This window comes from Dama dama, chromosome Y (assembly GCF_033118175.1).
Source record: "Dama dama isolate Ldn47 chromosome Y, ASM3311817v1, whole genome shotgun sequence".
NCBI lineage: Eukaryota > Metazoa > Chordata > Mammalia > Artiodactyla > Cervidae > Dama > Dama dama.
This window is the reverse complement of record NC_083715.1, coordinates 10,476,180-10,502,013: the sequence shown is the minus strand read 5'-3', so window position 1 is coordinate 10,502,013 and position 25,834 is coordinate 10,476,180. Positions and strand designations below refer to the sequence as shown.

Here is a 25,834-nt window from a genome sequence, read left to right as displayed (position 1 = left end):
GTACCAGTACTAATGATTACATTAAGGTTGTGTTTTTTGTAAACAAGTTCACGGAAAACTTGAACCTTTCTGTACATTCCTCTGGGCATCCTGTATGTTTTATGGAGAGTGTTCTTTTGAGTGATTATGAAGCACGCAGTTTGATAAGTGCCACTTTTTGTAAGTTAATATAGTCCTAGAATTATTTTGTAGTTTTAAAAATAGGTTTTTGTCACATAAGTTCTAAAAGGTATATGAGAGAAGAATTCAGCCTCATAGCACTGATAACATGCGTATTTCCAAATGTCTTTTTGTTCGCATCATTATATAAACCTAGGTGCATATATATTTGTTTAATGACTGTAGGATTATACTCTGGAAATGAATTTCATAGCTACTTCGTTTTTAATTGTTTGTGAGGATCACTGTAATAGTTTGGTAGGGCTGCCATAATAAAGCATCACTTAATAGATTTACTTCTCACATATACATGGGCCAGAAATGTGACATTAAGGTCCTTCTAGATTTTCTTCCTACAGAGGCCTCTCCTCTTTGACTTGCAGATGGCCAGATGGTGCCTTTTGTCACACGATTTTTCCTCTCTATGTGTGCATCCTTGCTACCTCTTTGTCCAGATCGCCTGTTTTTATAAGGACATGAGTCAGACTGGGTTAGAGCCCACTCAGTGACCTAATTTTACCTGAATTACCCCTTTGAAGGCCTTGTCTTCAAATACAATCAGATTCTGAGGTACTGGGTTGATAGGTTAGGGCTGTAGCATGAATTGCAGGGAAGGAGGCCAAACTTTATTTAGCCCAGAATAATCAACCCTTCACTTAATTTTATCTGTGTAAAGTATTTATTTGTCTTTCCTTTTGTAATAGTTGTTTAATTCCATAGTACAAATAGAGCTTCAATACGTCACTTAACTGATTGACTTATTTTCACTATTCCAATAGTTAAGACCATAATACAATTTGGAATAATGATATTTGCCCACAAACTCAACTCTTAAGGTGTACATCTTAGGTACTTCTGAACAGACACACACTCAACAAAGTTAAAATGAATAAGCATCTGATTTAACTAACAGGATGAACTTTCTGGGTTATTTCCTTTTTTCCTTTTCCTCTTCCCAGTTATTAGGTCCTTTGATGTCAACAAACCTGGCTGTGAAGTTAATGATCTTAAAGGTGGTGTGGCTGGTGGTAGTATTTTAAAAGGAGTGTTAAAGGTGAACTTGATTTTGAACTTTTCTTAACTAGAACAAATTTTAAAGATGGTAAAAACAAAATTTCAAAATTAACTTTAAAAACACATTGTTTTGTTTACTGTTTAATATTTTTAATATGTCTTTAAATCATGCATGTGTTATAAGCTGGGTAGTAACTGAATGGTGGTTTCGTTTAGAGATGTACTAGCTAGGACTCTTAACATGTAAAGGTAATTATCTTGTCCCACATATTTTTGTAACTCAATGTTTCAGGTGAGCCAGGAAATAGAAGTCAGACCTGGTATTGTTTCCAAAGATAGTGAAGGAAAACTCATGTGCAAACCAATCTTTTCCAAAATTGTATCACTTTTTGCGGAACACAATGATCTTCAGTATGCTGCTCCAGGTGGTCTTATTGGTAAGGATTTCACTTAACATCTGTAGGCTTCTGATAGCATCTGTTCATGTCACTTTTGTGTGAAATACACTGAGTCTGTATCTCTAATTAGGTATTTTAAGTGAATATGAAGGAGTGGGATGCACAGGAATACACATAATTGAATTGTTCACTGTAGTATAGAACAATTTCATGTTTGTTAAAAAGAAATTGTAGGGAATTTTTTGGTGGTCCAGTGGTTAGGACTCAGGAATTTCTCTGCTGTAGGCCTTGATTAATCCCTCATTAGGAAACTAAAATTCCTTAAGTTGTACTCTCTTTGTGGGGGCAGGGGTTTTATATGTAAAGAATACATTTTAATTGCTATAGGAAACTGCTGTAGAGCACAGGGTGCTCAGCTTGGTGCTCTGTGATGACCTAGAGGGGTGGAGTGGTGGGGGGGAAGGGCAACTCAAGAGGGAGAAACTTATGTATACGTAAAGCTGATTCACATTGTACAACAGGAATCAACACAGCATTAAATCAGTTACACTGTAGTAAAGAAAAACCACAAAATACTTTAATTTATTGAATGTGCTCTGCTTGGTCACTCAGTTGTGTATGAATGTTTGTGACTCCATGGACTGTAGTCCCCCAGGCTCCTTTGTCCATGGGGATTCTCCAGGCAAGAATACTAGAGTTGTAATGCCCTCCTTGAGGGGATCTTCCCAACCCAGGAGTCGAATCCAGGTCTCCTACACTGCAGGATTGTTTACCAGTGAGCTACCAGCGAAGCCCAATTTATTCAGTTTATTGAATATGATAAGTTAAATAACAAAGTTTAATGATTTAATATTTAATACACCCTTACTTAAACTGGTCAGATTCACACTATTCACGGCATCTGGTCCAATCACTTCTTGGCAAATAGGTGGGGAAGCACTGGAAACGGTGACATTTTATTTTCTTGGGCTCCAAAATCACTGCAGATGCTGACTGCAGCCATGAAATTAAAAGACACTTGCTCCTTGAAAGAAAAGGTATGAACCAAACTAGACAGCACTTTAAAAAGCAGAGACAGCACTTGCCAACAAAGGTTGGTATAGTCAAGGCTATGGTTATTCCATTGGTCATGTATGGATGTGATAGTTGGACTATAAAGAAAGCTGAGTGCCAAAGAATTGATGCTTTAGAACTGTGGTGTTGGAGAAGACTCCTGAGAGTCCCCTGGACTGCAAGGAGATCCAAGCATTCCATCCTAAAGGAGATCAGTCCTGGGTGTTCATTGGAAGGACTAATGTTCAAGCTGAAACTCCAGTACTTTGGCCACCTCACACAAAGAGCTGACTCATTAGAAAAGACCCTGGTGCTGGGAAGGATTGAAGAAAGAAAAGGGGACGACAGAGGATAAGATTTTCTTGTAACTTTATTGCATCGGTGTACAAACAGAATAGTATAATGAGAACCCTATATACCTGCCAACCAGCATTAACAATTATGTATTATATTTCTGCAAAGTAATAGACCTCGTACTTCAGTGATAAAGAATCTGCCTGCCAATTCAGGAGACATTGGTTTGATCCCTGGGTCAGGAACATCCCTTGGTAAAGGAAATGACAACCTAGTCTAGTATTCTTACCTGGGAAATCCCATGAACAGAAGATACTAGTGGCTATACACAGTCCATGGAATCAGAGAGAATCAGACACAATTGAGTGGCTAAGCAATAATCATCATAAACTTTGTAATTCTCAGATTTAATTAAGACAGAATATCTTATTACATGGTTTATTTACCTTTATAGTTTAAATCGAACTTTTAAAAAATTCTTTAATTTCTACCAACTCTTTTTTTTTCATTGTCCTTGTATTTATAGATAAAGCAGGGATTTTAATTAGAAATATATGGGATTTTGATTATGTATTGTTACATGTTGTGAGTTAATTGGGTTAGAATGTGTAGATTGAAGTTGTACTGGTATGACTAACTTTACCTTTGCAAATGTTTTAAGAGATAGCAAATTGGAATATGTATTTTTTTATATCTTAGGAGTTGGAACAAAAATTGACCCCACTTTGTGCCGGGCTGACAGAATGGTGGGGCAGGTGCTTGGTGCAGTTGGAGCTTTACCAGAGATTTTCACAGAATTGGAAATTTCCTATTTTCTACTTAGACGACTTCTTGGTGTACGCACAGAAGGAGACAAGAAAGCAGCAAAGGTAAGTGCTTTTTGTAATTAAGAAGCACAGACAAAGCATGCTGTTGCAACCAATTTTGTTCATTCGTTACAGTGACAGTATAATTACACAAAAAGTATTGGGAAGTGAATAATTTGGAAGTTGCTGTGTACCAACCAGCCATAAACCAAGCCAGAATTTTGTTTTGTTATTTAATGTTAAAGTGTTTGTGCCCATATTATAAATACTTAATATTTCTAGTGTGCGTGCTCAGGCATGTCTGACTCTTTGTGACCCCGTGGACTGCATCCTACAAGGCTCTTCTGTCCGTGGAATTTTCTAGGCAGAAAACATGTGACTTTTTATAAAAGAAGAGTCAGACTTTGTTGGCAGAGATACAGAGAAATAAGTACTTAAACTCTCTGAGAGAGTATAAATTTGTCACATATTTAAGTGTTCACTGTTCAAGCAGTTTCATTTTAGAGTTGTCGTTTTAAACTACAGGAAAATGACATTTTAAAAGGAATGATATGGAATACATACTTTGACATTAAAATATCTTAGGATACAATAAGCTCAGAGAAACAAGCAGCAGAAGAATGATATAGAGTACTCTGTTAGGTTTTTAACACTGGGTTTTTTTTTATTTTTGGGGGTTTTTTAATAGTAGTTAAGTCTTTGTATCATGTTATCACTGTTAGATTCTATTCTCTAGCTTTTCTTTAGGTTTTAGTATTTGTTGTTTGAGTGCTTAAAATAATAGCTAGGGGGAAGCTGCTGTATAGCACAGGGAGCTGTTCCTATACTTTGCTTTGAAGTATGCAACCTTAGATTGGATATAGTCTTCCTGTACAGTATTTAAAATTCTGTATATGAGCATAAAGTCCTTTTTAGAGTTCGTTTTAGTATTTCTATTTCTTACAGTCTGACTAAATGAAACATGAAGGCCTTAAAAACAACAGTGTAGGGGTTTCCCTGATGGCTCAGTGGTAAAGAATCTGCCTGCCAGTGCAAGGGACAACAGGTTCGATCCCTGATCTGGGAACGTACTATAAGCTGTGGGAGCAGGTAGTCTCACCACAACTGCTCTGCCTATATGCCACAACTGCTGAAGACTGCCCACCTAGACTCTACTCTATAGCAGAAGAAGCTAATGCAAGGAGAAGCCCACACACCAAAACTAGAGAGTAATCCCTGCTGGCTGCAACTACAAAAAGCCTGCACAGCAGCAAAGACCCAGCACTGCCACAAATAAATAAAATTACATACAAAAAAAGCGTTGGTGTGAATTTTGATGGTAGAAGAATCAGTAGGCCGTATGTTGTTCAGTTGGTAAGTCATGTCCAACTCTTTGTGACCCCAAGGACTGCAGCAAACCAGGATTCCCTGTCCTTCACACTCTTGGGAGTTTGCTCTAACTCAGGTCAGTTGAGTTGGTCATGCCATGTAACCTTCTACTCTGTCCCCTTCTCCTGCCTTAAATCTTCACTAGTATCTGGCCTTTTTCAGTGACTTGGCTCTTTTCATCAGGTGTCCAAAGTACTGGAGCTTCAGCTTCAGTATCTGTTCTTCCAATGAATATTCAGGTTGGTTTCCTTTAGTATTGACTGGTTTGATCTTGCAGTTCAAGGGACTCTTAAGGGTTTTCTGCAATACCACAGTTTGAAAGCATCAATTTTTTGACACCCGGTTTTCTTTATGTTCAACTCTTACCCCTGTACACGACTGCTAGAAAAACTGTAGCTTTGACTATATGGGCATTTATTAATGAACTGATATCTCTGCTTTTTAATAATGCTCTCTAGGTTTTTTGTAGCTTTTCTTCTAGAATTGACTGTCTTTTAATTTTCTGGCTTCAGTCACCATCTACAGTGATAACAAGAAAAGAAAATCTATCATTATTTCCATTTTTTCCCTTCCTATTTGTTGTGAAGTAATGGGATTGGCGGAGAAGGCAATGGCACCCCACTCCAGTACTCTTGCCTAGAAAATCCCATGGATGGAGGAGCCTGGTAGGCTGCTGTCCATGGGGTCACTCAGAGTCGGACATGACTGAGTGATTTCACTTTTTACTTTCAAGCATTGGAGAAGGAAATGGCAACCCATTCCAGTGTTCTTGCTTGGAGAATCCCAGGGACGGGGGAGCCTGGTGGGCTGCTGTCTATGGGGTCGCACAGAGTTGGGCACAACTGAAGTGACTTAGCAGCAGCAGCAATGGGACTGGATGTCAGGATCTTAGTGTGTTGAACATTGAGTTTCAAGCTAGCTTTTTTACTCTTCTCTTTGATCCACATCAAGAGACTTTAGTTGGCTTCACTTTCTGCCATTAGAGTGGTATCATCTGCATATCTGAGGTTGTTGATATTTCTCCCAGCAGTCTTGATTCCAGGTTGTGATTCATCCAGCTCTGCATTTTGTAAATAAGCAGGGTGTCAGTATACAGCCTAGACTTACTTCTTTCCCAGTTTGAAACCAGTTGTTGTTCCATGGTTGGTTCTGTTGCTTCTTGACCTGCATACAGGTCTTGCAGGAGGCAGGTATTGCCCTCTTAAAAATTTTCCAGTTTGCTGTGATCCACATAGGTAAGGGCCATAGGTTACTCAGTGAAGCAGATGATTTTCTGAAATTCCTTTGCCTTTTCTATGACCCAGTGGATGTTGGCAATTTGATCTCTGGTTCCTATCCCTTTTCTAAATCCAGATTGTACATTTGGAAGTTCTCAGTTCACATACTTCTGAAACCTAGTTTGAGGGATTTTATGCATTACTTTTCTAGTTTGTGAAATGAGCTCAGTTGTACTGGAATTGGAACATACTTTGGAAATGTCTGACTCTGGGATGAGAATGAACATTATGTTTCCCGGTCCTAGGGTACCGCTGAATTTTCCAAATTTGCGGGTGTATTGAGTGCAGCACTTTAACAGCATCATCATTTAGGATTTGCATTAGCTCAGTTGGAATTCTATCACCCCCACTAACTTTGTTCATGGTAGTTTTTCCTAAGGCCCACTTGTCTTCACACTCAAGGATATCTGGCTCTAGGTGAGTGACCATACTGTTGTGGTTATCTGGATCATTAAGACCTTAATTGTATACTTTGTCCACATTTTCGTTTGTGTATGTGTGTGATGATTTTTGCCCTACATCAGTGTGAATCAGTCACAGGTATATATGTTCTCTTCATCCTGAACTGCCCTCCCTCCTCCCTCCCCAGCTTGTCCTTCGGGGTTGTCCCAGAGCATCAGCTTTGTGTGCACTGCTTGCTGCTTCGAACTTGCACTGATCATCTGTTTTACATATAATAATATACATGCTTCAATGCTATCATGTCAAATCCCATTCTCACCTTCTCCCATAGAGTCCCAAAGTCTGTTGTTTATACCTGTGTTCCTTTGGTGCCCTGCATATAAGATGGTCAGTACTATCTTTCTAAATTCCACGTATTTGGGTTAATAAACAGTATATGACTTTTTCTTTCTGATTTAACTTCACTCTGAATAATAGCCTTCAGGTTCATCCATCTCATTAAAACTAATTTAAATGGGTACCTTTATATAACTGGGTAATATTCCTTTGTGTATATGTACAACTTCCTTATTCATCTGCCGATGGACAGCTCAGTTGATTCCATGTCCTAGCTATTGTAAACAGTGCTGCAGTGAACTTTGGGGTACATGTGTCTCTTTCAGTTCTGCTTTCCTTGGAATGTAACCAGCAATGGGATTGCTGGATCATCTGGCAGTTCTGTTCCCAGATTTTCAAGACTCTCCACACTACTATCCATAGTGGCTGTACCAGTTTGCGTTCATGTCAACAATGTAAGAGGGTTCCCTTTTCTCCACACCCTCTCCAGCATTTGTTATTTGTAGACTTTTTGATGACAGCTATTCTGACTAGTGTGAGATGATACCTCATTGTGATTTTGACTTGCATTTCTCTAATAATGAGTGAAGTTGAGTATCTTTTCAAAATTTTTTTAATCATCTGTGTATCTTCTTTGGAGAAATGTCTATATGGGTCTTTGGCCCACTTTTTTATTGAGTTGTTTATATTTCTGGTAATGAGCTGCATAAGCTGCTTGTATATTTTGGGTATTAATTCTTTGTCAGTTGTTTCATTTGCTGTTATTTTCTGCCATTCAGAAGGCTGTCTTTATACCTTGCTTATAGTTTCTTTCATTGTGCAGAAGCTTTTAATCAGGTGCAATTTGTTTATTTTTGTTTTTCTGTCCACCAGGAAGTGGGTCATTGAAAGCGTGTGGTGACTTATGATGAAAAGTGTTATGTCTTTATTTTTCCCCTTGAAGTTTTAAAGTTTCTGATCTTATATTTAGGTATTTGAGCCACTTTGACTTTATTTTTGTGTATGGTGTTAGAAAATGTTGTTCTAATTTCATTCTTTTATATGTAGTTGACAGTTTTCCCAGCACCACTTGTTGAAGAGACTATCTTTTCTACATTGTATATTTTTGCCTCATTTGTCAAAGAGACAGTGTCCATAGGTGCATAGACTTATTTCTGGACATTCTGTTTTGTTCTGTTGATCTATATTTTTGTCTCTGTGTCAGTACCAGACTGTGTTGATGACTGTAGCTTTGTAGTATAGTCTGTAGTTAGGAAGGTTGATTTCTCCTTCTCAAGATTGCTTTGCTTATTTGGAGTCTTTTGTATTTCCATAAATTGTGAAATTACTTGTTCCAGTTCTCTGAAATATACCATTGGTAGTTTGATAGGGCATGCATGGAATATGCTAACAATGAAAAATGAGAAAGGAAAAAAAAAAAAGAAAAACCAGAAAGAGAAATTAAGGAAATAACCCCATTCCACATTGTAACAAAAGGAATAAAATGCTTGGGGAGTATACTCATTTTCACTGTACTGATTCTTGCAATCCACGAACATGGTGTATTTCTCCATCTGTTTCTGTCATCTTTGATTTCTTTCATCTGTGTTTTATAGTCTCCTCTATATAGATCTTCAGTTTCTTTAGGTAAATTTATTCCTAAGCATTTTATTCCTTTTGTTGCAATGTTGAATGGGGTTGTTTCCTTAATTTCTCTTTCTGATTTTTCATTGTTAGCATATAAGGATGCAAGGTAATTTCTGTATGTTAATTTTATATCCTGCAACTTTATGTAGAGGAGGCAATGGCAACCCACTCCCATATTCTTGCCTGGAAAATTCCATGAATGGAGGAGCCTGGTGGGCTGCAGTCCATGGGATCCCTAAGAGTTGGACACGACTGAGCAACTTCACTTTCACTTTTCAGTTTCATTCATTAGAGAAGGAAATGGCAATCCACTCCAGTGTTCTTGCTTGGAGAATCCCAGGGACGGGGGAGCTTGGTGGTCTGCCATCTATGGGGTCGCACAGAGTCCGACACGACTGAAGCGACTTAGCAGCAGCTACTTTACTGTATTCATTGATTAGCTCTAGTAGTTTTCTGGTGACAGCTTTAGGGTTTTCTATGTAGAGGATTATGTCATCTGTAGCTTCTTTTCGAACCTGGATTCCTGTGATTTCTGCTATTTCTTTTTCTTCTCTGATTGCTGTGACTAGAATTTCCAAAACTGTGTTGAACAGAGGTAATGAGAGGGGGCGCCCTTGTCTAGTCCCTGATTTTAGAATAAATGTTTTCAGTGTTGCACCACTGATGGTAGTGTTTCCTTTGGGTTTGTCCTCCATGGCTTTTATTTATGTTGAGATATGTTCCTCTACACCTACTTTCTGGAGAGTTTTCATCATAAAAAAGTGTGGAATTTTGTCAGAGGGTACCTCTGCATCTATTAAAATAATCATACTGTTTTATCTCAATTTGTTAATATGTTATTACATTGAATTGCAAATATTGAAGAATCTTTGGCATCCCTGGAAGCACACCCAGTTGACATGATATTTGATCTTTCTAATATGTTTTTGGGTTTTGTTATAGAATTTTATTGAGGATTTTTGCATCTACGTTTATCAGTTATATTGTCCTGTAGTCTTCTTTTTTTGTGGCGTCTTTGTCTGGTTTTGGTGTCAGGGTGAGGGTGACTTTATTGAATGAGTTTGGGAGGTTTTCTTCCCTTGCAGTTTTCAGGAAGAGTTTCAGTAGGATAGGTGTTAACTCTTTCTTAATTTTTGGTAGCCATCTAGTCCTGGGCTTTTGATTATTGGAAGACTTTTATTACAATTGTAATTTCCATGCTTGTGATTATAGTGTTCATATATTCTATTTCTTTTCCAATTTTGAAAGGTTAAACTTTCTAAGTATTTGTCCATTTCCTTCAGGTTGTACATTTTGTTGGCGTACAGTTGCTCATAGTAGTCTCTGATGATAGGTTGTATTTCTCTGTTGTTCATTTTAATTTCTGGATTTTTTTCTTTTTAATTTTATGTATTTGAATCTTTTTCCTTTTTTTCTTGGTAAAACTGATTAACGGTTTGTCTATTTTATGTTCTCAAAGAACCAGCTTTTAGTTTACTGATCTTTGCTGTAGTCTCTTTCAATTTCTTTTATCATTTATTTCTTCTCTGGTATTTATGTTTTTTTTCCCTTGTACTAACTTTGGTGTTTTTTCTTCTTCTTTTTTTCTAGTCCAACAAAAAAAAAAAAAAACTAAAGAAACAACATGTAAAGTTATGTTGTTTCTTTCTTTCTTTTTTTTTTTTTTTGTTTCTTGAGGTAGGCTTGTTTAGCTCTGAATTTGCCTCTTAGCACTGCTTTCCCTGAATCCTATATTTTTAATTTTTGTATTTCCATCATTTGTTTCTGTGCATATTTTGATTTCCTTTCTGATTTCTTCCATGATCTTTTGGAGTGTGGTGTTTTGTCTCCATTTGTGTGTGTTTTACAGATTTTTTTCCCCCTGTGATTGATATCTAATCTTAAGCATTGTGATCTGAAAAGATGCTTGAAATAGCTTCAGTTTTTGAAGATTTACCAAGCCTTATTTTGTGGCCGAGAATGTGATCTGGAGAATGATCCATGTGCACTGGAGAAGAAAGTGAAATACATTGTTTTTGGGTGAAATCCTTGGTGGATATTATTTCTCATGGGTCCAATGTATTATTTAAAATTTGTTTCCTTGTTGATTTTTAGGTCAGATATTCTGTCCCTTGGTGTGAGTGTGGTTTAAAGTCCCCCACTGTTATTGCATTACTGTCAGTTTCCTCTTAAATAGCTGTTGGTATTTACCTTATGTATTGAGGTACTCTTTATGTTGGGTGCATATATATTTATACTTGTTTTATCTTCTTCTGATTGATCTCTTGGTCATTATGTAGTATTCTCTTTTGTGTTTTATAATAGCCTTTATTTTAAGCTCTATCTGAGTGTTGCTATTCCTCCTTTTTTTTTAAACTCCATTTCATGAAATATCTTTTTCCATCCTCTGACTTTTGGCCTGTGGCTTGAAATGTACCTAGGTACATTTGGTTTGAAATGGATACCTAGGTTTGTACCTAGGTTTGAAATGGGTCCCTTGTAGACAGCGTTATATAGGGGTTTTGTTTTTATATCCATTTGGCCAGTCTTTGTCTTTTGATTGGAGTGTTTTATTCACTTACATTCAAGTAGTTATTGAGAAATATATTCCCATTAGCATTTACTTTATTGTTTGGGGTTCTTTTTTAGAAACTTAAAAAAATTTTGTCTAGACAAGATCCTTTAGCATATGCTGAAGGATTAATTTGGTGGTGCTGAATTCTCTCAGCTTTTGCTTGTCTATAAAGCTTTTGATTTCCCCTTTGAATCTGAGAGAGATTCTTGCTGGGTAGAGTAATTTTGTTGTGGTGTTTCCCTTTCATCTCTTTAAGTATATACTGTCGTTCCCTCTAACCTGCAGAGTTTTTGTTGAAAGATCAGATGTTATCCTTATGGGGATCCACTAGTATGTTTTTTTGTTGCTTTTCCCTTGCTGCTTTTAATATTTGCTCTTTATGTTTAATTTTTGTTAGTTTGATTAATATATGTCTTGGTATGTTTTGCCTAGGATTTTATCTTGTATGGGACTCTCTGGGCTCTTTGGACTTGGTTGTTTGTTTCCTTCCCAATTTTAGGAAAGTTTTCTATTATCTTTTCGAATACTTTCTCATGCCCTTTCCTTTTGTCTTCTTCTTCTGGGACCCTATGATTCTAATGTTGGGGAGTTTAACATTGTCTCAGAGGTCTCTAAGGTTGTCCTCATTTGTTTTTTTCTTTTTTCTGCTCTGCTTCATTTATTTCCACCATTGTATCTTCTAACTCACTCATCCTTACTTTTGCCTCAGTTACTCTACTGTTGGTTCCCTCCAGGGTGTTTTAATTGGTTTTTTTATTGTTCATTACTGATTGACTATTCTTTATTTCTTCTAGATCCTTGTTAAACATTTCTTGCATCTTCTTAATATGAGTCTGTAGTCTGTCTGTAACTCCATTTTGTTTTCAAGATTTTGGAGTACCTTTACTATCATTGTTCTGAATTCTTTTTCAGGTAAACTTCTTTTCTCCTCTTTGGTTTGGTTCATTTTTATCATGTTCCTTCATCTATTGGATATTTCTATGCCTTCTTATTTTGTTTAGTTTGCTGTGTCTGGGGTCTTCTTTCTGCAGGCTGGAGGGTTGTATCTCCTCTTATTTGTGGGTGGGGTTGGATCCTCTGTGTGGGGTTGGACCTTTGCTTGTGAAGGTTTCCTGCTTGGGCTAACTTGTTTTGCATTCTGGTGAATGGAGCTGGACATTGTCTCTCTGTAGGGCAAGGAAGTGTCCAGTAGTGAGTTTTGTTGTGTCTGTGGATTTGATACGGTGTGTGAGATATCTTGTATTGCAACTTGCTTTATTGGAATTTGCATTGGAACTTGCTGGTTCTTTGGTGAAGTTTGGTTTTAGTGTAGGCATGGAGAGTTTTGGGTGGTGAGCTCTTGTCTATTAATGTTCCCTGGGGTCAGAAGTTCTATAATGGTCTAAAGTTCTGGAGTTGAGCCTCCACCTCTGTGTTTGAGTCACCCTCCTACAGTAGCATTAAAGCTTTTCTGTTCTCAGAGCACTAAAGACAAAACTCCAAGGTTAATGTTGAAACAACTCTCCACAGCCAGGAATACCCAAAGACATTCACAGAGTTAGGTAGAGAAGAGGAAAGAGGGAGATAGAAGTGACCAGGTCAAGAAAAGGAAGAGTTATTGGGGGAGAGAGCAATCAAGACAGCAGTTGAATGCCTAAGTGAAAATGGATATTACAAAATAGACCCTTAAAGGCTCAAAATTAATAACAGATATCAAAAAACAAAGATTAAAAAACTAGGATAGAAATTAGACTCTCAATATAGTATAATAAAGTATAATATAAAAACTATAAAACAGTCTGTGATAAAAATAAAAAAAATGTTTGTATGGAGTTATGGGGCTTTTTAAAGAAAGGTAATAGGGTACAAATATGAAAGTTAAGGAAATAATAAAGAACAGTTTTTTTTTTTTTTAATTAAAAATGATAGTAAAATGTATACAGGAATTTCTCTGTAGCTGTTGTGAGCTGTGTGAAGTAGGTTAAGTGTTACATAATTCCTTATTCTGGCTTGTACTTGTTCTCAAAGTCTGTTCTTGACTCTTAGATGCACAGTCTCAGATTAACTGCTGGGTTTCAGTCTATTGCATCTGCCACTTCTGGGTGTTTCCCCCATCTTTGCTTATTTGGGCCTCCTGTGTTTTTAAGTTTTTTCAGCGTCTAATCTCTGCCCTGACTTGACGGGGCAGAGGTGACCATTTTATTCAGGCTCACTTGCTTGATTGTGTTGCAGAGAGTGAGACACACACTGCAAGCAAACACTGCTGGGATGTGTGAGGTGCGCTCACAGTGAATGGACCACATGGGGGTTGCTGCAGCCCAAACTGGAGTGTGCTTCCCCGGTCCCTACTACTCAGGCTCCCGGGTCCTCTGCAAAGCCCTCCCTGGAAAGCCCTTGGATTTGTGCACTTCCCAGGACCAAGCCTCTCAGGCACATATTCCTGGATGTGCCACGAGCACACAGACCCAGGTAGGCAGTGTGTCTCGTGTGTCTCGTGATTGCAGCTGCTTGGTTTCCTGGGTGTGCTGCAACGGCTTAGTCTCAGGTGTGCCTTGTGTCTCCTTAGGGTGACTGGTCTTAAGTTGTAAGACTCATGGCAGATAAGAACCATACAGGGTCCCAGGAAGACATGATTAGTGACTGGCAGCCTGGTCACAGCTTGGTGGGAGAAGAATCTTGGTTTGAGATTGCAGAGGCCCCTTGCCTTCTGCCTCTGGCTGTGGTATACCTTCCTGTCAGCCTCCAGAGAAGGAGGACCATTGGCAAGAGGCTTATTCTCATTGGTGTTCCCTAGGGTGCAATCCTTTGTTCTGTAATTGTGCCAGGGGTCACGATGAGATGTAGAGCACCCCTCTGGAAAGGTCTTTTGTGTTTCTTTGTCTCTGGAGTTCCCAGGGATTGGGTTGTTGTGTCACGTTAGCCCCCTCAGATTGTCCTCCGGGCACTCAAACCTGGTCCTTACCCTAAAGACCAGTGATGTAGCCCATGCCTTGCCCAGCCCCTCCTGTATTTGGGCCGAAGTGAGTGTGTGAGCCTTTTGCATTTCTGTTTGTAATGTGGTTCAGTGTGAATTCTGTGGTGATTTTTTTTTTCCCCATTATGTTGCCCTCAGAGATTCCAGAGCTCTTCACTGACTCCCTCTGTGATAGGGTTTCCTATTATGTGGAAACTCCTACATGACTCCCTCCCCAGGTGAGGTCTCTGTCCCTAAATCCCTTGTCTCTCTTTTCATCTATTATCTTTTGTTCTACCTTCTTTTAAAAAGATCACCTTTCATTTCTGGTACCTGGTATTCTCCACCAGCATTTAGAGGTTGTTTTCTGGAAGTTGCTTCAAGTTCATTTGATCTTTTCATGGATCTCTGGGGGAGAAAGTGCTCTCCCTATCCTATTCCTCAACCATCATGGGACCTCCCTTCCTCTTCTGTGTAATCTTGTCATATATTCTTATTCTCTTCTGCTACTGTTAGGTTCTTGTCATTTCTGACCATTATTGTGCCCATCTTGCATGGGTTTTTCCTTGCTCTCTAAATTTTCTTGAAGAGGTCTCTAGTCTTTCCTGTCTTTTGGTTTCCTCTAGTTTTTGCATTGTTCATTTAAGTTTTTCTAATCTCTCTGTGCTATTTTCTGAAGCTGTGCATTCAGATGGATATATCTATTCAGTTTCTTGTTTGACTTTCACTTCTTTTCTCAGCTATTGGTAAGGCCGCCTCAGAACCACTTTACCTTCTTGCATTTCTTTTTCTTGGGAATAATATTAGTCACCATCTCCTATACCGTGTTACAGACCTTTGTCTGTAATTCTTCAGGCACTCTGATCTAATCCCTTGAATCTGTTTGTCACTTCCACTATATAATCTTTAGGAAATTGGTTTAGGTCATACCTGAATGGCCTAGTGGTTTTCCCTACCTTCTTCAATTTAAATCTCATTTTGGCAATTCATGATCTGAACCACAATCAGCTGCAGGTCTTCTTTTTGTTGATTTTATAGAACTTTTCGGTCTTTGACTGCAAAGAATATAATCAGTCTGGTTTCGGTATTGACCATCTGGTAATGTTCACGTCTAGAGTCTTCTCTTGTATTGTTGGAAGAGGTTATTTAGCAGTGTGAAAGTGTTAGTCACTCAGCTGTGTCTGATTCTTTGCAACTCTGTGGACCATACCCCACCAGGCTTCTCTGGCCTTGGAATTTTCCAGACAAGAATGCTGGAGTTGGTTGCCATGCCCCTCTTCAGGGTATCTTCCTGATCCAGGGATCAAACCCAGGTTTTCCACATTGCAGTCAGATTCTTTACTGTTTGAATTACCCAGACAGTCCATTTAGCAGTGTAATTGCTAATAATTATGGTAGTAGGTGTTACTCAGTTTTATAGAGATCAGGAAGTAAGTGCCTAGTTATGTATGAATGGATTTAGGCCTTCAGAACCTGCTTAACTGTGTGTTACGTTATTCTTATCTTGGTACAGTTATTAAGAATGTGGTACATACTTTTTGTCTTAAGTCTCTTCAGAATTTGTTTCATTGATGTATGCTTTACTGAGTAACTTAGAGAGACCCTGTTTGTATTCAGTAAGTGCTAAATAATAAACATTTTTTTTGACACTTGTATAGTGCAGAATTTTTTTCCTTCATAGCTTACATACAGCAGTTGTTTAGTAAATTCTCACTTTGTAAGACACTTCCTTTATTTAAGGATTTTTTCTTCCCCCCCCCCCAAGGTACAAAAATTGTCCAAGAATGAAGTGCTCATGGTGAACATAGGATCCCTTTCAACAGGAGGAAGAGTTAGTGCTGTCAAGGCTGATCTGGGTAAAATAGTTCTCACTAATCCTGTGTGCACAGAAGTGGGAGAAAAAATAGCCCTTAGCCGAAGAGTTGAGAAACATTGGCGGTAGGTTTGTCAGTTTTCACTTTTCATTTTAAAACAGTACACACTTTGTTGTAGTATAATTTGTTCTTAATGGTATATGCATGTACAGGTACAAACTTCTCCTTGAATTCAGTGCTTCTCAAGGCTTAACTCAGCAGTATATGTGAGTCACTAAAAGCTATACTTTCTCCCTTCTGTGTAAAGCTGCATTTCAGTTTTTACCCCCACCATGTACTGAAACTGACTTTTACTTAGTCTCATAGTTTGTATAAAATCAAACAATTCAGAATCAATCATTCTGTTTTCTTTGACTTTTAATAGATACATCATTCATTTTATTATTATTCATATCATATATCATTATTCATATTAATATATTACTACTGTGCATGTGTCTATACACATATACATATATGTATGTGTGTGTGTGTGTATTTATACATATTTATGTATATATACCTTAGTTTTTCCAAAATAACTGAGTAGGTGGTATAGTCTGGAATTCTTAGTAAGAATAAGAATAGTCTCTTATTCAACTCGCTCAAAGATTTTAACATTGGCAGAATATAAAACCTGCAGTTTTATTTTCAGCTTTGTCATCTGTCTCGACTTTGTCCTTTACTGAATTTTACTTTCTTCAGCCCAGTATCATATACTTCCTTTTCATTTTAATTTCCATTTCATTTTCCTTTAGTTTTTTTCTTTCTTTTAAGTTTGCACATTTGGGTTCCTTCTTTTCCTTCATTTTTTTCCTCTCACCTTATGTACTTCATGACATATGGAACCTCCCCAACTAGGAATCAATCAAACCTGGACCTTCTCCTGAACTGGAAGCACAGAGTCTTGAACCAGTGGACTGCCAGCGAATCCCCTCCTGGAACTTTTTCTTGTCTTAACATGAATTAAAGTTTTAATAGTACAAATCAGTTAATTTATACAATCTTTTCTCAGTTTCAGTTTGATACTTTATCATGTTACATTTACATTATTTATCATAGTCCATATTGGTTTATAGTTTGTGTTATCTCCTTATCATAAAGGCACAGAATATCTGGCTATACTTGGTTGGAGAGGTTAATTTTGTTCCTACAAGGCATCTGATTTTTCTGTTGTAGGTTTTTTCTTTTTTTTTGACTAATAAACAGTCTATTGGGAGAACCCTTGATGGGATGGCAGATAGCTTGCTTCTCATTAAATTGCCTCCCCTTTCCCTCCTGATTATTTTTGCTTGATCTTCTCTCTGGGATTGATCTTCACTATGTGTTGCTTTTTCACATTTATCACTTGCCAGTTCACTTTTTTAATTTATTTAGATACTATAATGTGCACTCAGCGGTGTGTAGGTTACTCAGTCGGTTCTGATCCATTACTGTCTTATGGTTTTGTATTTCCATACAAAATTGTGAAATTATTTGTTTTATCTCTGAAGAGTACTGTTGGTAGCTTGATAGGGATTGCATTGAATCTATAGATTGCTTTTCATTGTTTTGGGGTGAAATGTTCTATAAATATCAATTAGGTCTAACTGGTCCATTATATCATTTAAATTTTGTGTTTCCTTGCTGGTTTTCTTCTTGGTTTTCTATCCACAGGTGTGAGTGGGTATTAAAGTCTCCCACTATTGTGTTACTGTTAACTTCCCTTTTCATACTTGTGAGCATTTGCCTTATATACTGCAGTGCTCCTATGTTGGGTGCATATATATTTATAATTGTTATATCTTCTTCTTGGATTGATCCTCTGATCATTATATAGTGTCCTTGTTTGTCTCTTTTCTTGGCCTTTATTTCAAAGTCTATTGTAACCGATAAAATTGCTACTGCTGTCTTCTTTTGGTCTATGCTACTGCATGAAATATCTGCATGAAATATCTTTTCCCAACTCTTCACTTTCAGTCTGTATGTGTCCGTGGTTTTGAGGTGGGTCTCTTGTAGACAGCATATGTAGGGGTCTTGCTTTTACATCCTTTCAGCCAGTCTTTGTCTTTTGGTTGAGGCATTTGTGGTTTGGGGCGAGTTTATAAACCTCTTCTGTGTTTCCGGTCTAAAGAACATCCTTTAGCATTTTTTGAAGAGTTGGTTTGGTGGTGCTGAATTCTCTCAACTTTTGGTTTCTCCTTCATATTTGAATGAGATCCTTGCTGGGTATAGTAATCTGGGTTGTACGTTTTTCTCTTTCATGACTTTAAGTATGTCTTGCCATTCCTTTCTGGCCTGAAGAGTTTCTACTGAAAGATCAGCCGTTATCCTTACGGGACTCCGGTTGTGTGTTATTTGTTCCTTTTCCCTTGCTCCTTTTAATAGTTGCTCTTTGTGTTTGATCTTCATTAATTTGATTAATATGTGTCTTGTGTTGTTTTGCCTTGGGTTTATCCTGTTTGGGACTGTCTTGGTTACTTGAACTTGGGTGGCTATTTCCATCTCCATTTTAACTGTTATCTCCTCGAATATTTTATCATGGCTCTTTTGTCTTCTTCTTCTGGGACTCCTATGATTGGAATGTTGGGACATTTAACATCTCCAAAGGTCTCTGAAGTTTTCCTCATTTCTATAATTCTTTTTCTTTTTTCCTTTCTGCTTCATTCATTTCCACCATTCTATCTTCTACCGCACTTACCCTATTTTCTGCCCCAGTTATTCTACTGTTGGTTCCCTCCAGAGAGCGTTTGATATCAGTTACTGCATTCTTCACTATTGATTGACTTTTTTATTTCTTTGATTTCCTTGTTAAACATTTCTTCCATTTCCTCACTCCTTTTCTCCAGTCTGTTTATCTGTAACTCCCATTTTGCTTTCAAGATTTTGGATCATCTTTAGTCTCATTATTCTGAAGTCTTTTTCAGAGCCTATTCCCTCCTCTTTTGTTTGGCTTCGTGGGCATTTATCATATTCCTTTACCTGCTGAGTATTTCTCTGCCTTTTCATTTTGTTTAGATTGCTGTGTTTGGTGTGGCTTTTTTGTATGCTGGAAGTTTGTGGTTCTTCTTTATTGTGGAGGTTGCTCCCTGTGGGTATGGTTGGACTAGTGGCTTGTCATGTTTCCTGGTTAGGAAAGCTTGGGTCTTTGTTCTGGTGGGTGGAATTGTATTTGTTCTGTCTGAAGTGCAGATAGTGCGCAGTAATGAGTTTTGAGATGTCTGTAGGTTTGGTATGACTTTGGGTAGCCTGTATTTAAATGCTCAGGTCTATGTTCCTGGGTTGCTAGAGAACTAACATGGTATGTCTTGCTCTAGAACTTTTTAGCTCTTGGGTGGAACTTGATTTCTGTGTAGGTATGGAGGGTTTTGGTTGATATCTTGTCAGTTAATGTTTCTGGAGTCAGAGTCTTCTGGTGTTCTCCAGTTTTGGATTTAAACCTCCTGCCTCTGATTTTCAGTCTTACTCTTGCAGTAGCATCAAGACTTCTCCATCTGTACAGCACAGATGACAGAACATCTAGGTTAATGGTGAAAAGATTCTTCACAGTGAATGACACCCAGAAAGGTTCACAGAGTGACATGGAGAAGAGAAAGAAGAGGGAGGAGGGAGATGAGCTAATCAGTAGGAGAGGAGGAGTGGAGTCAAAAGGGGAGAGGCCCGTTTAGCCAGTAATCATTTCCTTGTGTATTCTGCACAGCCTGGAATACCCAGAGAGATTCACAGAATTAAGCAGAGAAGAGATGGGGTAGAGAGGAGATAGAGGTGACCTGGGGGAGAAAAGGGAGTCAAAAGGGGAGAGAAGAATCAAGCCAGCACTCACTCCCCTAAGCAAAAATGGGTACTGAGGGTTAGATTGTTAAAGGTACAAAATGGATAGCAAATACCAAAAAGCAAAGATTAAAAATCTAGAGGTTAGACTCTGAAAAATACATTATTAAAAATACAAAACAAAATCACAAAAACTATTAAAAAATATATATGAAATTCACTTTAAAAATAGTCTTTTTTTGGCAAGGCAATAGCTTGTAAAAATGAAAACTAAAGAACTAATAAGTTAAAAATAAAAAATTTCTTTAAAAATTAAAAAATTATAGTAATGAAAGTATATCTAGGAATTCCTCTGGAGCAGTTCAGGGCAGTGTGGGCCCCGTTTGGTTTCAGGTAGTTCCTTGTTCCAGCTTCTGTTTCTTCTCAAGGTCTCTAGGCCTCTTCCAGTGCTTAGTCAATGTAACTACAGAGTTTTAATCTCTTGGACCTGTAAGTTCCTGAGTGGTTCCCTGTTTTTTTTGACTTCTGTTTGCCAGTCTCTTCAGAGTCTGCCCTGACACAAGGGGGAGAAGATCATCTCTTATTTAAGCTAACATGATTGGTTCTGCTGTGGCAGGAGGAGGGGTACACTGCAAACAAATGTCACTGGCGTGTGTGGGGAGTGCTTGCAGTGTCTGGGACACACTGGGTTTGCTCCTGTTCATGATGCGTGTACTTTCCCTGTGTACAATGCTCAGGCTGCAGGTTGCTCTGCAGGGGAACTATCCAAAGCAGGCCCTGGGTTGCGTGCCCTTCTCAGATCTAAGATTCTCGGGTTCAGATACCGTTCAGATTCTCAGGTCCTCCACAAAGGAACAGACTCAGTGGGCATGCATTTTGTGCCCTTCCAGGTTTGAGCAGCTTGGGCAACCAGGTGTCTGGCGAATACAGTGTTTTCCAGGTGGGTGGTGCATCTTGATCACCTCCCCGGTCCCAGCTACTCAGTTTCCTGGGTGCACCACAAGACTACCTTCTCAGGTGTTCCACATGTCTTCTCTGGGGAGCTGTTCTCTGCAACCCTGCTAGCATATGTCAACCATCCAGGATCCCAAGAGTTAGTTAGCAAGTGGGAGCCTGTTCATAGTTTTGTGGAGCATGCCATCTATGAGGCCAAGATTGCCCCTTGCCTTCTGGCTTTGGTTGTTGCCAACCTGTGTCTGCCTCGGTGGGGGGGCATGGGCGTGTCCACAGCTGGCTAGCTCTCCTTTGGTATTTGCTCAATCCTTTGTTCTGTGAACAGGCCTCAGGTTAGAGTTTTTCAGGGGAAAGTTCTCTCTTTTTTGTTTTTTTCCCCTTTCTCTGGCTGTACCAGTTTGGGTTGCTATCTCACGTTAGTTCTCTCAGATTGTCCTCAGGGCATTCATGCCCAGTCTTTACCCTAAGCATGCATTGCAAGCCTCCCTGTTCAGCTCCTGCTTGCTGGTGGCAGATGCAAGTGTCTTGGGCTACTTGTCCACTGGAAGTTAATGGCTAGGTGCATATTCTGTGGTTTTTGTTTTTTTCTTCCCGGTTATGTTGCCCTCTGAGATTGCCACCCTCCCCACAGACCTGCCCATGAGAGAGTTTTCTGGTGTTTGGAAACTTCTCTTTCTTGACTCCCTCCCTGGACTGGGTCTCCATCGCTAACTGTTTTGTCTCAGTTTTTTTCTTTTATATTTTATCCTACCTCTTTTCAAAGCGAATGCACTGACTTTCTGGGTGCCAGGTGTCCTCTGCCAGTGTTCAGAAGTTATTTTGTGGAGGTTGCTTAGTGTTCAGATGATCTCTTGTTGAATTTGTGGGGGAGAAAGTGGTCTCCTCATCCTGTTCCTTCACCTTTTTAGGACCACTCTGTTTGCAGTGTTATTTGTGGGATCTTTACTTAGTTCCTTGACTAGGGATTAAATCTAGACCTGCAGTAGTAAAAGCACTGAGTCTTAACTGGTGGATCACCAGGGAAGTCCTATTCCTAAGTTCTTTTAAAACTAACCCATCATTTTTCGTCTTTGTATATTGTATTTATTTGTTGTTGTTATGGAGTTATATATAACATCATTAGAATATTTTATGCCAAACTGATAGGAGCTTAGTTTTAAATCACATGCAATGGCTTACTCTTTTTCTTTTTTCTTTTAAATTGGAGGATAATTACTGTGTTGTGTTGATTTCTGCCATACATCAACATGAATCAGCCACAGGTATACACATGTCCCTGCTGTCTTGGACCTCCCTCCCTCCTACTTCCCACCTATCTTACCCCTTTAGGTTGTCCTCCTGTCTATCTGCTTTACCTTTCATATGTATATGTTTTCTTGCTACTCTCCCCATTCATCTCACCCTCTCCTTCCCCTTCCCCATATGTTTATGTGTGTATACAGTACATCTTCCTTATTATTCGTCTCTTGATGGACACTTAGGTTGCTTCTGTATCACAACTGGTGTAAACATCAAAAGCACACACTTCTTTTTTTAAATTCATTTATTTTTGTTTGGAGGATAATTTCTTTACAGTGTTGTGATGGTTTCTGCCGTACATCAACGTGAATCAGCAATAGGTATAAATATGTCCCCTTCTTTAGTAAACTCCCTCCCACCCCAATCCACCCTCCCCTAGTCATATAGCAAGTTCCCACTGGCTATCTGTTTTATGTATGGTAGTGTATCTTCCTATGCTCATCTCCTGATTGATGCCACCCTCTCTCTTAAAGATCTATTTGTACAGTTAATGGCTGTTGATACTATAGATAAATTATATCTTTGTATATGGTATTTATTATTAATTCTTACATATTGGATATTTAGATTCTGTGCTCCAGAATTAAGTATTGCAGTTTTCTTTGTCTATATTCTTTCCTTTACCAAGAGAGCAGTACATTTTCAGAGATATTTTGTTGCTATGTACTCTTTTCAGTTCAACTTGAAGGGTTTCCTTTAGCATTTATTTAAAAGACAGGTAAACTGATAATGAATTCAAGAAGCTTTTATCTGTGAAAAACCTTCACTTCTTCATGTTGAAGGTATTTTTAAAGTATTTTTAAAGTTAGTTAGCTTGGTAGTTTTTTTGCTTTAACACTTGCAGTGTATCATCCTATTTTCTGTTGGCCTGCAAGATATCTGATAAGAAATTCATAGGTAATCTTATAGAACATTTGTTATGTACTGACTTTGTAAACTCTTGCTGTTTTAACATTTAATGTTTGCCTTTGACTTGGATGGTTAGATCATAATTTGTTTTTTATCTCTTAGGTTTTCCTAGTTGGAAATTTTTGAGCTTCTTGTGTATATTCATGACTTGTTCCAGTCATTAGCTCTAACTCTTCCTTTCTGGGACTCTCATAATGTTGATTCTAGTGATGTATTTTAGGTTATTTAGTTCATGTTACTTTTTTTTTTGTTTTTTCTTTTGCTTCTCAAAGTCAGTAATTTAGATTACCTGTTTTCAAGATTTGTTAATCTTTTCTGACACTGTTTGAATCTGCTGATTTATTAATCTAGTTAGTTTCCCAATTGTCCTTGCATTTTCTTGCTTTAGAACTTGTATATAGTTGTTTTCTGTTTATTTCCTATTAAAAAAGAAATTCTTTTTACAATTGATTCTGTTTTGTTTTAGAAATTCTCTATGTGTAAAGTCTAAATTTTTTTATGTATCATCTTCCTAATATTTTTAGGTCTCTGTTTCTCGTTTAGCTCTTTGGAATTATTTAAGACATTTGCTTCAAAGTCCTTCTCAAGTAAGTCCAGGGCCTCTGCGTTTAGTATCTTGGGTTTTATTTTGTTCTCTTACATGGACTGTGATCTTACTTCCCCGTATATTTATAAGCCTTGTTTTATTTAAGATTGGGCATTTGAAGAAAAGAAAAAAGCATAAAAACAGGCATCTCTTCTAGTCTTGAAAAACTTCAGAAAGAAAACGTCAACCTGGTATCTAAGCTTCATCTTCCCTGGAGCTGTATTCTTTTGTCTGATTTGTCTGTGTACACAACTGTTTTATGTCTTAATGTCCCCAAGTCTCACTCTTGCTTCTTCTGTGACCTCATTTTATTATATTCCTCTGCTTATAATCCTTTATCCCTCAGGCACCCTTAGCCTACAGTCTTTCTGAAGCTTTTATTCACCTGGTCTCACACAACTGCTTTCAGACGTCTTCAGCCTCATAGTACAACTGTGCCACAGTTCTGCAGGAACTCTGATGCCAACAAGGCAGAAACTAGTCTCTTGAGCAGCCCTAGCAGCCCTGAGACAAGACAGACCTTTGAAAACAAGTTCTGTTTGTTCATTCTGTCTCATAAGGGGAACTGTAAATTGATTGGCTTCTACTTGGCTATGATGTACTGGGTGAGCAAAAATGCCATAAAAGTTTTTTCTCTTTTGACTATAACTTTGTTTTGTTAGTATTATCCTTAGCTGCTGCTTTGGTCAGAATGTAACCTACTTGGTGTTCTATAGAGAATACATATCTGGAACCTGTAAGTCGCCCATTTTTACTAACTTTCGTCTTCTTTTATATTCTGTAGAATTGTATTGTTTGTTCATATTTAGGTGGTTTTGTTTTGGAAGGGAAGCTTTAGCTCATTGTGGTGTTTGACTGCACTATTGAGAGTAATCCGTTTATAGTCTGTCTATTCTAGTTCTTCACCTTTTTCTCTTCATTTATCTCCCTTTAAAGCTATTATAATCTATTGAGGTGCTATAAAAGACACGTTTTTCAAGGTAAAAATTGGTAATGACTTTTTTGTTTTAAAATAAGTCAATGTGTGTTTTTTCTTTTTTTTTTGTCTTGGGACATTACACCTACGGGGACCTGAAGTGCTTCTGTTTCCTAATTCTGAATGGGTAGTTCTTTTGTGTTTCTTTTTTTTAGAGAGACATTAGTATATCTGTTATAGCAACTTCTTGTTTGCTTGTCTTGTCATTCGTGGTAGCCAAAATCCATGTATGAGGGTCTGGGATTCTAAGAAGGTAATATACAGACTTTTCTTTATAGAACAGCCTGTTATAGGAACAACTTTGAATTTAGAGGAAAATGTAGTAAGAACAGTTTTGTCACAATTTTACATTTATGCTAATGAAATGGATTGAAAATTCATAATTTCTTTTATTTTTCATTTTGCAGTTTAATTGGTTGGGGTCAGATAAGAAGAGGAGTAACCATCAAGCCAACAGTAGATGATGAATGAAGACTATCAGTTAAATAATATATTTGGATGAAGTCAGAATTTCTCTTAACAACCTAGTGGTATAATTTCAAAGCAGTACCAGCAAATACATTTCATTTCCTTAGTAGAGCTGTTAAGGTTGTTTTCATTTTTATCTGATGAAAATTAGTTTTTATTCTAAAATAAACAATAGGGTCTATGATAAATGTCAGAATTAGCATGTTGATGGGTTCAACGCACATTTTAGCAATGCCACTTTTGTGCATTAGTTCAGGTTTCAAATGAAGCTGCTGTTACAACCAGCATTTGCTAGTGTACACATACCACTGAACCTGTTGAAAATAAAATTTTTCTCTTAGTTTTTCATGATTTGCCTTTGAGTATTTCTGGGGGCTGTGACACCATTCAAAACCTGTGGACACAGTCTCCTTCAAAACCAGGTTTTCTTTTTTATCACATATTTTATGTTGCGTATATTTTAAAATGTAGAATGAGAGTTAATAGGTTCAAACTGAATTGTCCCTTAGAGTAGGGGGTTCCCTGGTGACTTAGATGGTAAAAAATCTGCCTGCAGTACAAGAAATTCAGGTTGGATCTTCCCTGGGTGGGGAAGATCCCCTAGAGAAGGGCATAGCAATCCACTCCAGTGCTTTTGCATGGGGAATCCCATTGACAGAAAAGCTTAGTAGGCTATACAGTCCTATGGGGTCGCAAAGAGTCAGATGTGACTGAGTGACTAACACTTAGATTACATGGACAGACCTTTCTCACCCTTTACTGTTTTCCTAGACTGAAACACAGGAAGCTTAAGCCAATTTTATGTTTGATCCTGGTGGTT

General features: G+C 38.0%; 1 protein-coding gene across 4 annotated transcripts in view; it reads left to right on the top strand.

The window, feature by feature from the left end:
• The window catches only part of LOC133053663 (eukaryotic translation initiation factor 2 subunit 3, Y-linked-like), a 38,108-nt gene extending 12,743 nt beyond the window's left edge, over positions 1-25,365 (top strand). The window contains exons 8-12 of one of the 4 annotated variants that reach the window (XM_061138184.1): positions 1,119-1,213; positions 1,466-1,610; positions 3,618-3,787; positions 15,985-16,075; positions 24,954-25,365. In XM_061138184.1, coding sequence (XP_060994167.1) covers positions 1,119-1,213; positions 1,466-1,610; positions 3,618-3,787; positions 15,985-16,075; positions 24,954-24,958 — 506 coding nt within the window. In that variant the 3' untranslated portion in view covers positions 24,959-25,365. Of the gene's footprint in view, positions 1-1,118; positions 1,214-1,465; positions 1,611-3,617; positions 3,788-13,498; positions 13,645-15,984; positions 16,158-24,953 lie in introns of those variants that run through there. The other 3 variants (XM_061138183.1, XM_061138186.1, XM_061138185.1) reach the window with 3 other exon arrangements.
• Positions 25,366-25,834: the final 469 nt, after the last annotated feature.